The sequence below is a fragment of the Marmota monax genome, unplaced genomic scaffold, assembly GCF_021218885.2.
Source record: "Marmota monax isolate L192 unplaced genomic scaffold, Marmota_monax_Labrador192_F-V1.1 WCK01_AAM20220418_F8-fsc00059, whole genome shotgun sequence".
NCBI classification, from domain to species: Eukaryota; Metazoa; Chordata; class Mammalia; order Rodentia; family Sciuridae; genus Marmota; species Marmota monax.
In genome coordinates this window covers 7,998,701-8,015,382 of record NW_026693595.1, presented here as the reverse complement: position 1 = coordinate 8,015,382, position 16,682 = coordinate 7,998,701, and the positions used below count along the sequence as shown (strand labels likewise).

At 37.3% G+C, this 16,682-nt stretch overlaps 2 protein-coding genes across 4 annotated transcripts in view; both read left to right on the top strand.

Moving 5' to 3' along the window:
* Positions 1 to 16,682, top strand: part of Pip5k1b (phosphatidylinositol-4-phosphate 5-kinase type 1 beta) — a 291,725-nt gene that overhangs the window by 74,014 nt on the left and 201,029 nt on the right. The window lies entirely within an intron of this gene.
* Pabir1 (PP2A Aalpha (PPP2R1A) and B55A (PPP2R2A) interacting phosphatase regulator 1) lies at positions 236 to 4,537 on the top strand. Its single transcript, XM_046459400.2, has one exon. The coding sequence runs from the start codon at positions 253 to 255 to the stop codon at positions 1,228 to 1,230; it is 978 nt and encodes a 325-aa protein (XP_046315356.1). The 5' UTR covers positions 236 to 252; the 3' UTR covers positions 1,231 to 4,537.

The following is a 16,682-nucleotide window of genomic DNA, read 5'->3' as shown; positions in this document are numbered from 1 at the left end:
TCCTACAGCCCCACATTACCAAGGGCGTCTCTTTCAGAGTTCATATTTGTTTTATAAGTATATTCTCCCAAATATGATAACCTCAGCACCGTGCGTTGGCAACAGCCAGAGCTCAAAAGCTATTTGCGGAAGAAACACCAAAACTAACGGCCCAACCACTACTCGCCCCACCCCTACGGTTGCGGCGCCCCTGTTACGCATTAAGCAGGCGCCCCGGACAGGCGTCTTGGGCGCCTGCGCGAAGGGGCGCGCATGCGTGGAGGGGGGAGCCTGCTGACAGATTCTCGGAGGCATCGGTGGTGGTGGCGGCCCTGGACTGCGGGGAATGGGAATCCTAGGGCCCTGAGTGAGCACCGCCCCCGCCTCCCTGCCCCCGACATGGCTCAGGAGAAGATGGAGCTGGACCTGGAACTGCCTCCGGGTACGGGCGGGAGCTCGGCGGAGGGCGGCGGCGGGGGCCTTAGGAGGTCTAACAGCGCCCCCCTGATCCACGGCCTCAGTGACACTTCTCCGGTGTTCCAGGCCGAGGCGCCTAGCGCCAGGCGGAACAGCACAACGTTCCCGAGCCGCCACGGCCTGCTGCTGCCGGCTTCCCCCGTCCGCATGCACAGCAGCCGCTTGCACCAGATCAAACAGGAGGAAGGCATGGACTTGATCAACCGAGAGACGGTCCACGAGCGAGAGGTGCAGACCGCAATGCAGATAAGCCACTCCTGGGAGGAAAGTTTCAGCCTGAGTGACAACGATGTGGAGAAATCCGCCTCCCCAAAGCGCATCGATTTCATTCCGGTGTCACCAGCACCTTCACCTACTCGGGGAATTGGAAAGCAGTGTTTTTCGCCATCCTTGCAAAGTTTTGTGAGTAGCAATGGATTGCCTCCAAGCCCTATTCCCAGCCCAACTACTCGATTTACTACCCGGAGAAGCCAGAGTCCCATCAACTGCATTAGACCAAGTGTTCTTGGACCATTGAAAAGAAAATGTGAAATGGAAACTGAGTATCAGCCAAAGAGATTTTTCCAGGGCATCACCAACATGCTTTCTTCTGACGTTGCACAGCTGTCAGATCCTGGTGTGTGTGTATCTTCAGATACCCTGGATGGAAACAGCAGCAGTGCCGGGTCTTCTTGTAACTCACCAGCGAAAGTCAGCACTACCACCGACTCTCCTGTGTCACCTGCCCAAGCGGCCTCTCCCTTTATTCCAGTAGATGAACTTTCATCTAAGTGATTCTCCCATTCTGAAACTTTCTTTCTTTTTTCTTTTTTTTTTTCAATGGAGAGACAGAAAAATCAAGTTGGAGCAAGCACTGAACTTTGTTGATTAATCTGAGTCTATTTCCTATTTGACCCTTTTCCCTTTTTTTGAAATTTCCTGAAATGTTATTCTAGAGAACTTCTATGTCAGGTTCCTGCGGATGCCCTTGAATTCAGTGTAGTAATATTTTTAGACTTTTTCCCAATAAGTGTGTTGAAGCATACATTTTACGCTGCTAATATGTCTAAATACATATGTTATCCCTTGATTTTTTTAAATAATTGAGAGCTCTATTTATTTATGGGAATATTAAGTTCTGATGAAAATATAAATGTTGAATTAATCAGTATAGTAAACTGATGTTTTAAAATTCCATACTTTATGGCCACACTAATTTTTAATGTCATTTTTAATGATTGCTAATTTTCTTTTGATGAACAATAACTATTTACAGCTTTTTAAAAATGTTAGTTATAACATATCAATCCAGTGGTTGTCTGTTTTACCCAGGAATCCTTGGGTATTAATTTTCTGGGTGCGGAAGTGGATGGGAGGGGGAGATGATAAAGGAACAAATTATAAAAGTTTGCAACAAACCTTTTTAAATTAAATATGTAAAAATAACCATATTTAAGAAAAAATGTTTTCTAGTGAAATTTTATTAGTAATTCTAGTTAATCATACAAATATAACTATGATATAGAAAGTGAAATTTTAAAAAAATATTTTTAACCAGAAAGTGCTTTCTTTTGGGTATAATCCTAAAGTGCAATGGGGCAGTGCCTTGCAGTCCTAGCTCACTATGTATAGGCTGAGGTAAGATTCTTTGTGCCACTTCAAACTTAAAAGTTTTTCAAATATAGATATGTGGGAAGCCCTGTTGAACTTCAGCAGATAATGCTTCTCAATGATTTATGTACTTTAAAATATCCAATCTTGCCTCAGTTCTGGACATTCTTGCCAATGAGGAGCCAGAGCAATTTTAGGCTGCTTTTCTGCTCTGCCCATCTGTCACCTTCCTGCCTCTCCCTTGTTCAGGAAGGAAGCAGCTATTCCTTTGCCAACAGGTTCTTTCTTTCCACTTCCCTTTTAACAGGGCACTGTCATTTAGACATAGGTACAGTGTGACTCAGTTTCTAACAGTGAGCAACAATAGGACTTGTTTAACCTCTGTGGTAAAGCTTTAGCTGGATTTGGTTACCTTGGGGAGGTTGGTTAAATAAGGCTGGTCATTTGCAAGAGAAAATCAGTAGAATCACATAGGTAAATCATTGTTTAACTTAGATTTTGTTAAGGGTAGAATTGTAGAATATTCTTTGTCTTTGACAACTAAGACAATAAGAGTAGCAAATCACTTTCATATTATACTTCCTTATGATACCTCATCTATTTTCCTTAACTAGATAGATGGGTGGGTGGAAGAAAGAAAGACAGGCAGATAAAACGAGTGGAAAGGGTTAAAAAAATTAAAAGACTCCAAGATACCAAGACAAAAACCCTATCTTACTTGTTAAGGTTATTACCTATAAAGACTTAACAGTTACGTAGAATTTTTATTGCTATGAGAATAAATGTTACTAGTCAACTCTTGACAGTTGCCTCAGTGAAATCCTATCAAGGGTAAGGTTGTGACCATGTTTAAAATTTTCTGTTCTGGATAATAATCTTCCTGTGCTCCAGTCCTGACAGTGTTCCACAATTCAAACCTATATATTCAGTTTCCTGTTGATACCTGATCTGCTTCCAGAGGTACTTTAAAACCCTCAACATCTTTAAAACAAAGTTGTTGTTGTTGTTTATCTTCGTTCTTAATCTGTTCTTGTATAGTGCCTAAATTGATGTCATCACTGGAACCATCTTTGACTTTCTCTTTCTTAATCACCAAGTATTGTCAACTGCTTTTTAAATGAACCTCAGATCTCTCCCCTTCTCTATCTATGTTTTCCTTGATTTAACTTAAGTTCTTGTGTAAGTGATCTCTCTGCCTGTCTTCTCTCTTTGATCTTCACACTGACTCTAGGGCAATCTTTTGAAAATACAAACTTGAATTTTTCACTCTCTTGTTTGAAAATATGCCTTTTCATTTCCTACAGTTTAGGTAATGTTTTTTTTTTTAGCCTGATCTACAAGGTCTTCATGATCTGGACATATTCTAAAATGGGTTCATTCCTCCCTAACCCCCTTCCCAGTACACATTCTTCCTTCCTATTCTGCGAACACTAGACTACTTGATATTCCTTAAATATTTTGTGTATTTTCTTGTGTTTTGTGCTTTTTGTTAGGTTGTTCCTTCTCCATAAAAGGGCATATCCTTTTTAGTCAGAATTTTTTTCTTTTTATTGCATGTAAATTTAAGAAAGCAGTGTAAACTTACTGATTATAAAATATTTAAACAATGTAGATATTTACACAGTAAAAAAAAAAAAAGCCTCCCTGTTACTGTAAAATTCATCATCTCGTTCCACAGGTAATTTTTGTTAACAAGTTGGTATATATTATATAAGATGGGTTACTCTGCATTTCCATGTACATATGTATATACATGCAGGAAACCAACATTTCATTGACAGCTCTCTTTCTTTCTCCCCATATCTAATCACTTGCCAAGTCTTACTGATTTTATCCTCTAGAATCTATTCCTCATTTTCATCTCTGCTGCCACCCTGATCCAGGCTATCATCATTTCCTTCTTAAATATATGACTCCAACTCTGGTTGACTACCTATTCATTCTTTCGAACGCAACTGGAGGTTTTAAAATTGCAGATGTGATCCTTCCATCTCCCAACTTTTCCTTCTTAAAGCTTTTTATCGGCTTCTGTTGTTCTTATGAGTTTGCCAAAAGGTATTAATTCTGACCTAGGAGGCCAGGAAGGATCTGACATTTGCCTCTTCCCTTGTTTACTGTGCTCTACCTTCAATGACTAGCTTTCTTCTACTTAAATACATTATGTTCTCCCCAATTTTAGGTCTTTGTTTACCAGATACTTTTCCCTGAAGGTATGGAAAAGTTTTATTTCTATAAATTTATCATTTTTTATAGATAAGTTTTAAATTAGCTAAGGCTCTTAAGAGTTTATGTGGTCATTTACATTACCATAGTATTGTTCATAACTTCAATCATTACTCCTTATGTAGTTTATGTAAAAATTATCCTTCAAAAATATTTTAAGGTATTAGTATTGCTAATCTACAATAAACCTTGTACAAGAAGTCCTAAAGCAATTAACAACCTTCAGTTATAGTATAGTTTGTCATATATAATAAAATTCTATGCAATACTTTCCTTTATTATGTTTGTTAAAAACATAGTCTAAAGTGTAAAACATAGTGTAAAAAAATATGTATAAAATAATTAATGGTTGCCAAATCCAAGCCTACTGGGTGCCAGAACCTTCAAACATATTTGAAAGATTGATTGTAATCAAGAAAAACCTGCTTTCCAGCGATTCACATTTATTAATTCAGCCCACTACACACTTACAGCAAGAGACCATTCTTGATATATTTGGCAGTACACTGGGTGCAAAGGTCAAGACTTAGGAGGGCAATAAGACTGAGAACTTTTTTTAGCTCTGGGTATATTTTGAATCAGTAGAAAAAGTGTGAAGATTCAAGAGTGGGTTGGAGATAGGGAAATGATTGCCAGACAACCAGCAGAGGAAGATGATGTAACCTACGATTCTTGGATAGCATCAGAGAAAAGAAGAAATAGTTGGCCTTGGAAAGGAGGACAGAAGACTTTTTTATCTTCTGATACTTTTTTAAAAATCGGGAGGAAACATCAGTAAATATTGGATTGATTTGCTATTTCAGGAGTTCAGGAGTACAGAGAAGATTTGTGGAAAGTAGAAAGAATTTATGTCTGATTTGTTTTATTTTCCAATTTTTGAGGAATCTAAGATATTTGAGGGTGGAGACAGTGAATTTAGAAGCTTAGGTGAAATAAAGGTTTAATGTTGCTCTGAGAATTTGTAAATGACTTAAGGATGAGTAAAAGATTTATTCAGCCATTTTGGATGCCATGTTGCAGTTGGATAATAGGCACAAAGGAAGTGTGTTGAGTTGACTAGGTTTGGGAATTTGTTAAGTGGGTACTAGGTAAAGTCCAGTTCTGCTGAAAGTATAGTTTGAATGATTGGCAAAGGTGTTGAAGGTGGTCAGAGAAGTCAGCAAAGGCTGATGGCCTGGGCCTTTTTTTTTTTTTTTTCAAGGTCTTACCTTATTTTAATTAGCCGTGCCAAATATGCAGAGACTCTGGTCTTATGTAGCAGTTTTTCCTATAATTTTTCATGGCTGATTTTGTTTAGCTAGAGAAGCATCTTTGAAAGCAATCCTTGGATTCCCCTCATCTGTGTCACGTTGTTCACAGTGACCTAGACAGAGTTCTTTGACATCCAAGTAAAAATGTTTCTTAAAAATTGAAATAATCTGCCAGACATGGTGGCACACATCTATAATCCCAGTGATTCAGGGGGCTGAGGCAGGAGGATCACAATTCAAGACCAGTAAGGGCAACTTAGAGAAACCCTGTCACAAAATAAGAATAGCTGGGAAGTAGCTCAGTGATAGAGCATCACTGGGTTCAATCTCTAGTACCACAAAAAATATTATATAAAAATTAATAAAGTAGATGCTTTGTGACAGGCACTATTCTGGGTGCTAAACAAATATATTAATGCATTTAATTTTTATCATTGTCATCTGAGGTAAGTACTGTTGTCCTCTTTTTATTTAAGGAGAAAATGGAGATGCAGAGCAGTTAAGTAGCTTGTCCAGGATTCTAGAACTGGGAGGTAAGCAGTGTATTGTGGTGGTTAAGGACAGACTGTGGAACCAGATGGCCATAGTGAAGATTAAATGGATCAGTATATGTAATGCCCTTAGAACAGTGCTCAGTGATTTCTGTCAGATGATCAACTATCATTGTGGTGGTGGTAATGACTGGCATTGTTATTAAGATTGTACTTGCTAAGAAATCTTTATCATTTGATGAAACACTTATTTTCATACTGAGTAGTATGCTCTCTGCCCTTCAGGGTAGACTATCCTTTTCTAATATGTTTTTGATATTAGAAAGTCTCACTTACACTGAGTAGATTCCTTCTTTAACTTCCACTCTTTCATTCATGTCCAGTTCATTGAAAAATGAAGTCTTATTCCTCATTTTTAAGGTGTCCTCCTTAAAAAATCAGAAATTCTGATTTTTCTCTGGTGTCTGCTTCTTGCTTCTAGATTTTAGAAATCTTGAGCAGTTCCTTCAGTTTACTCCCTCTGTGAAATAAGTCAGTCATTATTTTGGCAACCATGATTTTCAGAAGATTGTAATCCCTTCAAGACTGTATTTGCCTTCCTGGGTCAAATATGAGAGATGGTCTAATATCATGAGGTTTGCCAGTAATAAAAATTAATACTAATATGGGCCAAGACGTTATTTTCAGTGACTTACTCATAAGTCCCTATTACTTCCTTAATTTTCCCTTTTGGAATTTAGTTGCTCTTTGTTTTCTCCTGATGATCAGAATTTTTTTTTCTTATTTGAAATAAATCCGGATTTCCAGCTAACTAGCTGCTTGTTAATTTTGTTAGCATTGTTGCTTCAAATGATATGTTTATGTAAAATGATGCCTTTAGATATCATATTAGAGGAATGCCTTGGAAGTATTTTTAATAGGTAAAAAAATTAAAATATATAAAAGGAAATCATACTTCACAGCTTTACATATTTTAAACTGATTTGTTACTTGTTATGATAAGGAATATTCAAACGACAAATCTTGGGAATTTTTTTTTGTTTTCTTTAAATATAAATATATATTATAAACTTCGTTACAATATGAGTGTGCATACATCCCCACACACATCTGTTTGTTATGTTTGGTTTATACACTATCAAATTGATTTAGGTTTTCTTAAATGTATCATTCCTAGGGAAACAAAGACAAGAACCAGTTTGATCCTTTCCTCATTCCTCCTGCCCACAAAACTATAAGTTAAAAGTATGTCATTTTTTTAAAGGAAAAAGTAACAAGATTCAAAGAATGATCCAAAACTTCTTATTACCTAAATACTAACAAGCTTGACTTCTTTTTTCTACAGGAAGTTCTCCCCAGAGATAGAGATTTAAAGTCAGGGAAACCAAGCAATCCTTAAACTTTCCCCTTCCTCCTCTCTTTTTAACTGTGCTTCATAGAAAATCAGTAAAAGGACTCAAAAAAGAAAACTTCCTTTGTAATACATTCTGGAATTGATACTAGACTTAAAGTTTCACACTGTCTTGCCCCTGTATTTAAGTTTTTGAAACTAACTATTGAAAGCCACAATGTGTTCCAAAAGGTTAGTATCATTTTTAGAAGTTGAATAAATATTTGCAAAACATTTCAAAAGTGACTCTTAGATTTATATATAGCCTGTTAGACAAATAACACCAAGTATCTGTGTCTTATGCATATCAACATACGCGCACACACACACACTGACCTGCCTTATGAACTTTTTTTTTGTGTACTTAGGATTATATTTAATTTTCTGTCCATTTTAGATTTTCTTCCATTTTCCCCTCCTCAGTTTCCTTACATGGATTGGTTGGATTTTATACTGAAATACAACATATACAGGTCACACACATATCCAGGTCTCTCTCTCTCTCTCTCTCTCTCTCTCTCTCTCTCTCTCTCTCTCTCTCTCTCTCTCTCTTTCTCTTTCTCTCTCTCACACACACAAACACACACACTTTATATGAAGTATTTTTTTGTTTGTTTGTTTTTATTTTTATCAACTTTCCAAATTTCAAGCCCTATCCTAAAAGAGATAAAAGGTATATGGTACCTGTACCAGGATCTCTTTGTGCATGAATTTTTTTTCTCCTTTTTGAACTTCTGGAGAACATACTTTTGGAGATGAAAAAAAAAATAACAAATTCTAAGGCAGCATTATTGAAACTAGAGAACAGAGAACCTATTGCTTTTTCTTACCTGTGAAAGTTCAGTGCTGAAGCAATGCTAGGGAACATTCTGGTTCTTTTCCAGCTGCCTACAGTGGTCCCCCAAACCAAACTAACCTCTAAGGCTTGGCTTGCAAGGTAGTTGTGAAATAAGACAATTGAGAAAGACCTTTTGTGCCTTAGCAAAACTAAATGGTTGGTTGCGGTCACCATTCCTGTGATTGAGGCAATGCTTCCCCCTTGCTTTGATGACAAAGAAAGATTCTACTGTTGAGATGCCAGGAGGATTTCTGGAAGTCTAAGGACCAGTAGTTATTCAGTGTTGGTATCTTTTGAAAAGAAAAATGTGAAAGAGTAAGGGGATGATGAATGGCCTGGGTGTTTCCTTTGGCGTGGTAAATATTATCTTGGATTCACTGAGCACTCCTTCATTAGGAGAGTGACACTGAGGATGGTTTTCCTGAATGTTTATTCTTTGTTCCATTTTATTTAGGATTTAGAGTTGAATCATGATATTTAATAATTTTTTCATACCTCTTGCCTTTAATATTCTCTTCTTTGAGTCCTCTGTGGGGGAGGTAAATAATAATGATAATAATAATGGTCAGATTACTTCGATAGGGAATTGCAGTTCTCAGAGATCTTCATCTTATCAATTTTACCATGTTCCTAACTCTGAATTAAAGTTTATATAGTTTATGGGCTGGGGTGGTGGCTCAGTGGTAGAGCATTTGCCTAGCATGTGTGAGGCATTGGGTTCGATTCTCAGTACCACATATAAATAAATGAATAAAATAAAGGTCCATTGATGTCTAAAAAAATTTTTTTTTAAAATTTATATAGTTTTTCTCAAGGCCTTGCTACCAGATACTTCTAAAATACAAACTTGAGTATGCAATTTTAATTAATATCTCTGAACTTCAAAATTAAATCAAATTTTATGCAGTATGAGTGAAAGACCATCCTCTACCTCCACATATCCCATAAATTCCAGGACTCTAGCCACATCGAGCTGCTTGTGGTTCATATCCCTATATACTGTCTGTGCTTCCAAACAAGCTGCGTCCTCTGCTCTTCCTCCCTCCTTCCACCATACCCCCCACCAACCCCTTTTCTTAACTAGCTCAAGGCACACAACTGTCCTGATGGCCCCTGCCTCTCTGGATGCTTTCTTTTATGATCCTGTAGTAACTAGGGCTTCATTCTGTAAAAACCGTTAACAGACTGAATTTTATGTTTCTTGGCTCTTTTCCCCATGCATAATAAGGACTAAGTCTTTTATTTCTGCCCTAATACTTGTCATAGCACATTAGAGTTACCCAGATTTGTATTGAGTAGATGAGTATTAATCCATCCATTAGGATGGATAAATGGATGAATGATGCACAGTGATTTTGTTTTGTTTTTTCAATATTTTTCAATATTTGTGGTGGTATTTTATTTCTTCTACTGACAGTGACAGTGCCATTTAGAAATTGATTCAACAAATGTTTATTAAGCATTTACTGTGGTACATAATGGGTTTTTTTTTTTTTAGTGTTTTTAAGAGAAAGGAATGTAGTAAGATTCTTAGTGAAACAAAGGAAAGGAATGTAGTAAGAGTCTTAGTGAAACAAGGCCAGTCACATGGCTGAGCTCTTTAGAGTTTGCTGAGGCTAGAAATTCATTCATTAGGCAATTTCTATTTGGGCACCTATCATGTTCCTCCCACTGGCTAGTCTTGTATGATATGTTAGTGTATAAAACAAAGACTCTTTCCCTATAGAACAAAGAAAGATTCTTTCCCTGTAGAACACGTTTTGCTTATATTCAGACAGGGTAAAGGAAGGGGCAGTTTGGGGTGTTTGTGTTTTCTGTGGGTTTTTTTTTTTTTTGTGTGTGTGTGTATGTGTGTGTGAGAGTGATTGGAACAGCAAGAAGGTCAGTGTGATAAAGCAGTTATTCAGGGAAAAAATAGTTGAGAGGGGATTAACAAGGTGATCCAGGTAGGGATTGTGGCAGCAGGGATGGCATAGGATCTTGTGAGTCACTGAAAGGCATTGCCTTTGATTATCTGTGAGACAGAGAGCCAATGCAGGGATTAAGCATAGGAGTAAAATGATCTATAGGTTTTAAAAGGAGCACTTATTGAGCTGAGAATATACTCTGAGGTTCAGGTACAAGGGGACCAATTAGAAGGCTCTCTAGAAACCCAGGTTTGGATAAGGGTATAACCACCTAGGAGGGAGAAGTGGTTAAATTCTAGGTATATTTTGAAAGTAGAACCAGCTGATTTTGTGGGCAGAGTTGAAGTGGACAATTACAAGAGAGAAGTAAAGGATAATTCCAAGGTTTTACACATGAGCACTGGAAAATCTATAATATGGAATATCCACTGAAATATGGAAATCTGTGGGTGGAATAGGATTTGGGAGCAGACAGGCTGGGGTTTGGGAAAAGGGGCATTAAAAGCCAAATTTTGGATCTGTTTATTAAGAAATATTTATTAGGCATTTAAGAGGAGATTTCAAGTAAGGAGTTCGAGACCTGAACCTGAAGTTAAGGAAAGAAGATTGTACCGGAAATACACAATTGGGAGTCATCTGCTGTAGATGCACTTAGAGTCAAGAGAGTAGTTGAGATCACTAAAAGGTTAGTGTCGGTGGAGAAAATAATAAAATCTGTACTTTGGGACACACTGTGACATTAAAAGGTCAGGAAAAAGAGACTGAGAAGGAGTAACCAGGGAAGTAGAAAACCAAGAAAGTATGGCCCTGGGAGCCATGGGAGGAAAACACAAGAGAATGTAAGGTGGCCAAGTGAATCAGTTGTACCTGTTCTGACAAGTGAGGACTGATCATAGAGCATGAGACTTAGTACATGGAAGTTACAGGTCACCTTCACGAGAGTCAAGTCAGTGGAGTGCTGGGAGCGGCGGCTGGATGAGTGGGGTTCAGGGAGGATAGAATGGACAGAATCAGAGACAGCCAGATGGCTGAAGAAAGACATGGGGACCTCCTAAATCTTTGAGGATAATAAGCAATTAAAGCCAAAGGTCATCTCTCTCCTTCTTTTATTGATAAATTGTTACTTAGTGTTTCACAATAAATATTCCTTTGCACATATGTGATTATATTTGGGGGGGAAAGCAAAAACAATCTTCTTTCTTCCCCCACCCCATTGGCATTTTGTGAGGGGGAAAAAAATCTGTGTTGTTACTCTAAACATGAGTAAAACTCTTCAAGCTAAAAACCTGCTGATTCCCTTCCTTCATGGATTTGTCTGGTTCATTTTATTCCCTTGTCAACCATTTTTCTTGATGACTTTTTTCCACTTATAAATTGAAACTCAGTTCCATACTGTGACACAATTATTTCTGTAAGTTTGCCCCAGTTTCTTAACCCAGAGACATTTTCTTCTACAGTGAATGCCATGATTTTTTTTAAGTAGTTCATCATCCTCTTAGGTTTTATTTAAGGGCAGATTTTCCCCTTTTCCAAATTATTATTGAACAGCAGGAGAAGAGAGGACCAGTAATGATAGGAAAGAATGCATGTTTTCCTCACTTTGAATTGCTAAGATTTGATTCTGATCATAAAATATTGTCAGGTTCATTATTGAGGGTTGAACAGTCTGATCTTTATAGAAAGGACTCAGGAGACATCCAAGCCATATTTGTACCCAGGAGGAAAGAAGACCTTCTCCCTGGATTACTTGTTTCTCCTGATGTTGTATTTCTGTATTTCAAGACTCCAATCAAGTCCTGCCCCCTCCATGAAGCATCCTCTGATTCTTCTGGCTCTAGGTAGTATTGGTTTTCCTCTGATCACTGTACTACCTATTGCCTAACTGTTTTTGTTGTTGTTGCTGCTGCTGCTGCTACTGGTATGTCTATCTGTGCAATGGTTAAAAGAGCTTGACATCTGCAGACTAGTAGAACTGCATTCCAGATCTGGCCTTTTCCCACTTCCCAACTTTGTGATTTGATGCAAATTAACCAATCTTTTTTGCCTCTGTATTTTTAAAAATTTTTTATTTGCTCTTTAGTTATACATGACAGTAGAGTGTATTTTGACATATTGTACTACAACTTCCCATTCTTTTGGTTGTACATGATGTGGAGCTACACTGGTCATGTATTCATATATGAACATAGGAAAGTGATGTCTGATTCATTCTACCATCTTTCTTATTCTCATCCCTCTCCCTTCCCTTTATTCTCCTTCATCTAATACATTGAACTTCTATTCTTACCTGCCTTTTTGTGTGTTAACATCCATATGTCATAAAGAACATTCAGCCTTTGCTTTTGGGGGATTAGCTTATTTCATTTAGATTCTCCAGTTCGTCCATTTATGGGCAAATGACATGAGTTCTTCCTATGGCTAAGTAATATTTCACTGGATATATATTCCACACTTTATGTATTCATTCATCTGTTGAAGGGCACCCAGGTTGGTTCCATAGCTTAGCTATTGTGAATTGATCTGGTATAAACATTGATGTGTGTGCCTCTGTATTCTAACTTCTTAAATGGGAATAATTTCTAGCTCAAAAAGTAGTGAGGATTTGAAGAAAGGATGCATATAAAATTATTTACTCAAAAAACCAACAACTTGGCTAAATATGAACCTGGAAAATATATATAATATGTGAAATAATTCCCTATATTTAGCTTTTTTCTGAAGGAAAAGGACCATGGTTTATTCTACCTTTCCTAATACCAATTCTTAACGTATAGAAAGACCTGAGTTCATATTTATTAATTAATGATGATAGATAGTGCTTGGGGTATGTATGGAATGTTTGCAAAAGTTCACTGGCTGCATTCAGGACTGCAATATGTACATCTTAATTAACATGCTATATCTTTCAGGCTAAACTCCTGTAGTGCATTGTCCAGGGAAGTGATATCACAACTTTGATGGCACATGATTCTTTTTAATTTTCCTAACACTCATGAAAATTTCCAGGTTTTCTTCATCTTATTCATGCTTTCATAGCCCAGAGTTCAGAAATATGCTTTAATTTTAACCCAGTTTACCAAATTTTGTGTAATTAGGAGAGGAACTTAAATGACATTTAATTTTAAGCAAGCTTTCAAAAAGCCTTGTATTTTATTTATTTATTTTTTTTAATTTTATTTTATTTATTTATTTTTTTTTATTTTATTTTTTATTGTTGGTTGTTCAAAACATTACATAGTTCTTGATATATCATCTTTCACACTTTGCTTCAAGTGAGTTATGAACTCCCATTTTTAGCCCATATACAGATTGCAGAATCACATCAATTACACATCCATTGATTTACATATTGCCATACTTGTGACTGTCATGTTCTGCTACCTTTCCTATCCTCTACTATCCCCCCTCCCCTCCCCTCCCCACCCTTCTTCTCTCTCTACCCCCCCTATTGACCTTCATTTCTCCCCCTTGTATTATTTTTCCCTTTCCCCTCATTTCCTCTTGTATGTTCTTTTGTATAACCCTGAGGGTCTCCTTCCATTTCCATGCAATTTCCCTTTTCTCTCCCTTTCCCTCCCACCTCTCATCTCTGTTTAATGTTAATCTTCTTCTCATGCTCTTCGTCCCTACTCTGTTCTTAGTTACTCTCCTTATATCAAAGGAGACATTTGGCATTTGCTTTTTAGGGATTGGCTAGCTTCACTTAGCATAATCTGCTCTAGTGCCATCCATTTCCCTGCAAATTCTATGATTTTGTCATTTTTTAATGCAGAGTAATACTCCATTGTGTACAAATGCCACATTTTTTTAATCCATTCGTCTATTGAAGGGCATCTGGGTTGGTTCCAAAGTCTTGCTATTGTGAATTGAGCTGCTATGAACATCGATGTAGCAGTGTCCCTATAGCATGCTCTTTTTAGGTCTTTAGGGAATAGACCAAGAAGGGGAATAGCTGGGTCAAATGGTGGCTCCATTCCCAGCTTTCCAAGAAATCTCCATACTGCTTTCCAAATTGGCTGCACCAATTTGCAGTCCCACCAGCAATGTACAAGTGTACCCTTTTCCCCACATCCTCGCCAGCACTTGTTGTTGTTTGACTTCATGATGGCTGCCAATCTTACTGGAGTGAGATGGTATCTTAGGGTGGTTTTGATTTGCATTTCTCTGACTGCTAGAGATGGTGAGCATTTTTTCATGTACTTGTTGATTGATTGTATGTCCTCCTCTGAGAAGTGTCTGTTCAGGTCCTTGGCCCATTTGTTGATTGGGTTGTTAGTTATCTTATTGTCTAATTTTTGGAGTTCTTTGTATACTCTGGATATTAGGGCTCTGTCTGAAGTGTGAGGAGTAAAGATTTGTTCCCAGGATGTAGGCTCTCTATTTACCTCTCTTATTGTTTCTTTAGCTGAGAAAAAACTTTTTAGTTTGAGTAAGTCCCATTTGTTGATTCTAGTTATTAACTTTTGTGCTATGGGTGTCCTATTGAGGAATTTGGAGCCCTACCCCACAGTATGTAGATCGTAGCCAACTTTTTCTTCTATCAGACGGCGTGTCTCTGATTTGATATCAAGCTCCTTGATCCATTTTGAATTCACTTTTGTGCATGGCGAGAGAAAGGGATTCAGTTTCATTTTGTTGCATATGGGTTTCCAGTTTTCCCAGCACCATTTGTTGAAGATGCTATCCTTCCTCCATTGCATGCTTTTAGCCCCTTTATCAAATATAAGATAGTTGTAGTTTTGTGGATTGGTTTCTGTGTCCTCTGTTCTGTACCATTGGTCCACCCGCCTGTTTTGGTACCAGTACCATGCTGTTTTTGTTACTATTGCTCTGTAGTATAGTTTGAAGTCTGGTATCGCTATACCGCCTGATTCACACTTCCTGCTTAGCATTGTTTTTGCTATTCTAGGTCTTTTATTTTTCCATATGAATTTCATGATTGCTTTCTCTATTTCTACAAGAAATGCCGTTGGGATTTTGATTGGCATTGCATTAAACCTATAGAGAACTTTTGGTAATATCGCCATTTTGATGATGTTAGTTCTGCCTATCCATGAACAGGGTATATTTTTCCATCTTCTAAGATCTTCTTCTATTTCTCTCTTTAGGGTTCTGTAGTTTTCATTGTATAAGTCTTTCACCTCTTTTGTTAGGTTGATTCCCAAGTATTTTATTTTTTTTGAGGATATTGTGAATGGAGTGGTTGTCCTCATTTCCATTTCAGAGGATTTGTCGCTGATATACAGGAATGCCTTTGATTTATGCGTGTTGATTTTATATCCTGCCACTTTGCTGAATTCATTTATTAGCTCTAATAGTTTCTTTGTAGAGCCTTTTGGGTCTGCTAGGTATAGAATCATATCATCTGCAAATAGTGATAATTTAAGTTCTTCTTTTCCTATTTTTATGCCTTTAATTTCTTTCGTCTGTCTAATTGCTGTGGCCAGTGTTTCGAGAACTATGTTGAACAGAAGTGGTGAGAGAGGGCATCCCTGTCTTGTTCCAGATTTTAGAGGGAATGCCTTCAATTTTTCTCCATTCAGAATGATGCTAGCCTGAGGCTTAGCATAGATTGCTTTTACAATATTGAGGTATGTTCCTGTTATCCCTAGTTTTTCTAGAGTTTTGAACATAAAGGGATGCTGTACTTTGTCGAATGCTTTTTCCGCATCTATCGAGATGATCATATGGTTCTTATTTTTAAGTCTATTGATGTGGTGAATAACATTTATTGATTTCCGTATATTGAACCAGCCTTGCATCCCAGGGATGAATCCTACTTGATCATGGTGCACAATTTTTTTGATATGTTTTTGTATCCGATTCGCCAGAATTTTATTGAGGATTTTTGCATCTAGGTTCATTAGAGATATTGGTCTGAAGTTTTCTTTCTTTGAAGTGTCTTTGTCTGGTTTAGGTATCAGGGTGATGTTGGCCTCGTAGAATGAATTTGGAAGTTCTCCCTCTTTTTCTATTTCCTGAAGTAGAAAAGCCTTGTATTTTAATAGTGTGTAAAAAAGAATTAGAGGGGAGAAAACCAAATAGTCTAAATGAAATTACTTCTTTTTTCTGAATATTTTTTAGTTGTAGTTGGACATAATACCTTTATTTTATTTATTTATTTTTATGTGGTGCTGAGGATCAAACCCAGTGCCTCGCACATCTAGGTGAGTGCTCCATCCTGAGCCACAATCCCAGCCCCCAAATAATACTTCTTAATAATAAAGGTTCATTTTAGAAAATTCTTATGAGCAAATGATTATACTTCACTGAGACAACACTGCCTATGTTCTCTTGTATATTGTTTCAGGGTTTTGTGATTAAATATGCATATGATTTTCACACAAAAATAGCATCCTACTGTATATTGGCTCCATAAGCTGATTTTTTCCCCCAAGTAATACACAGTGAGTGCTTTCTTCTGCATTAATTTAATAGTTGCATGAAATTTTGTTCTATGAATGGACCATGGTATCCTTCATCAGCTTTTACTCTTTAGGAAGTTTTCCATTATTTTTCTCAGAAATAATGCTCTGA

Coding starts and splice junctions, on each gene's coding strand:
- Pabir1 (XM_046459400.2), top strand. CDS start 253: ATGCGTGGAGGGGGGAGCCTGCTGACAGATTCTCGGAGGCATCGGTGG.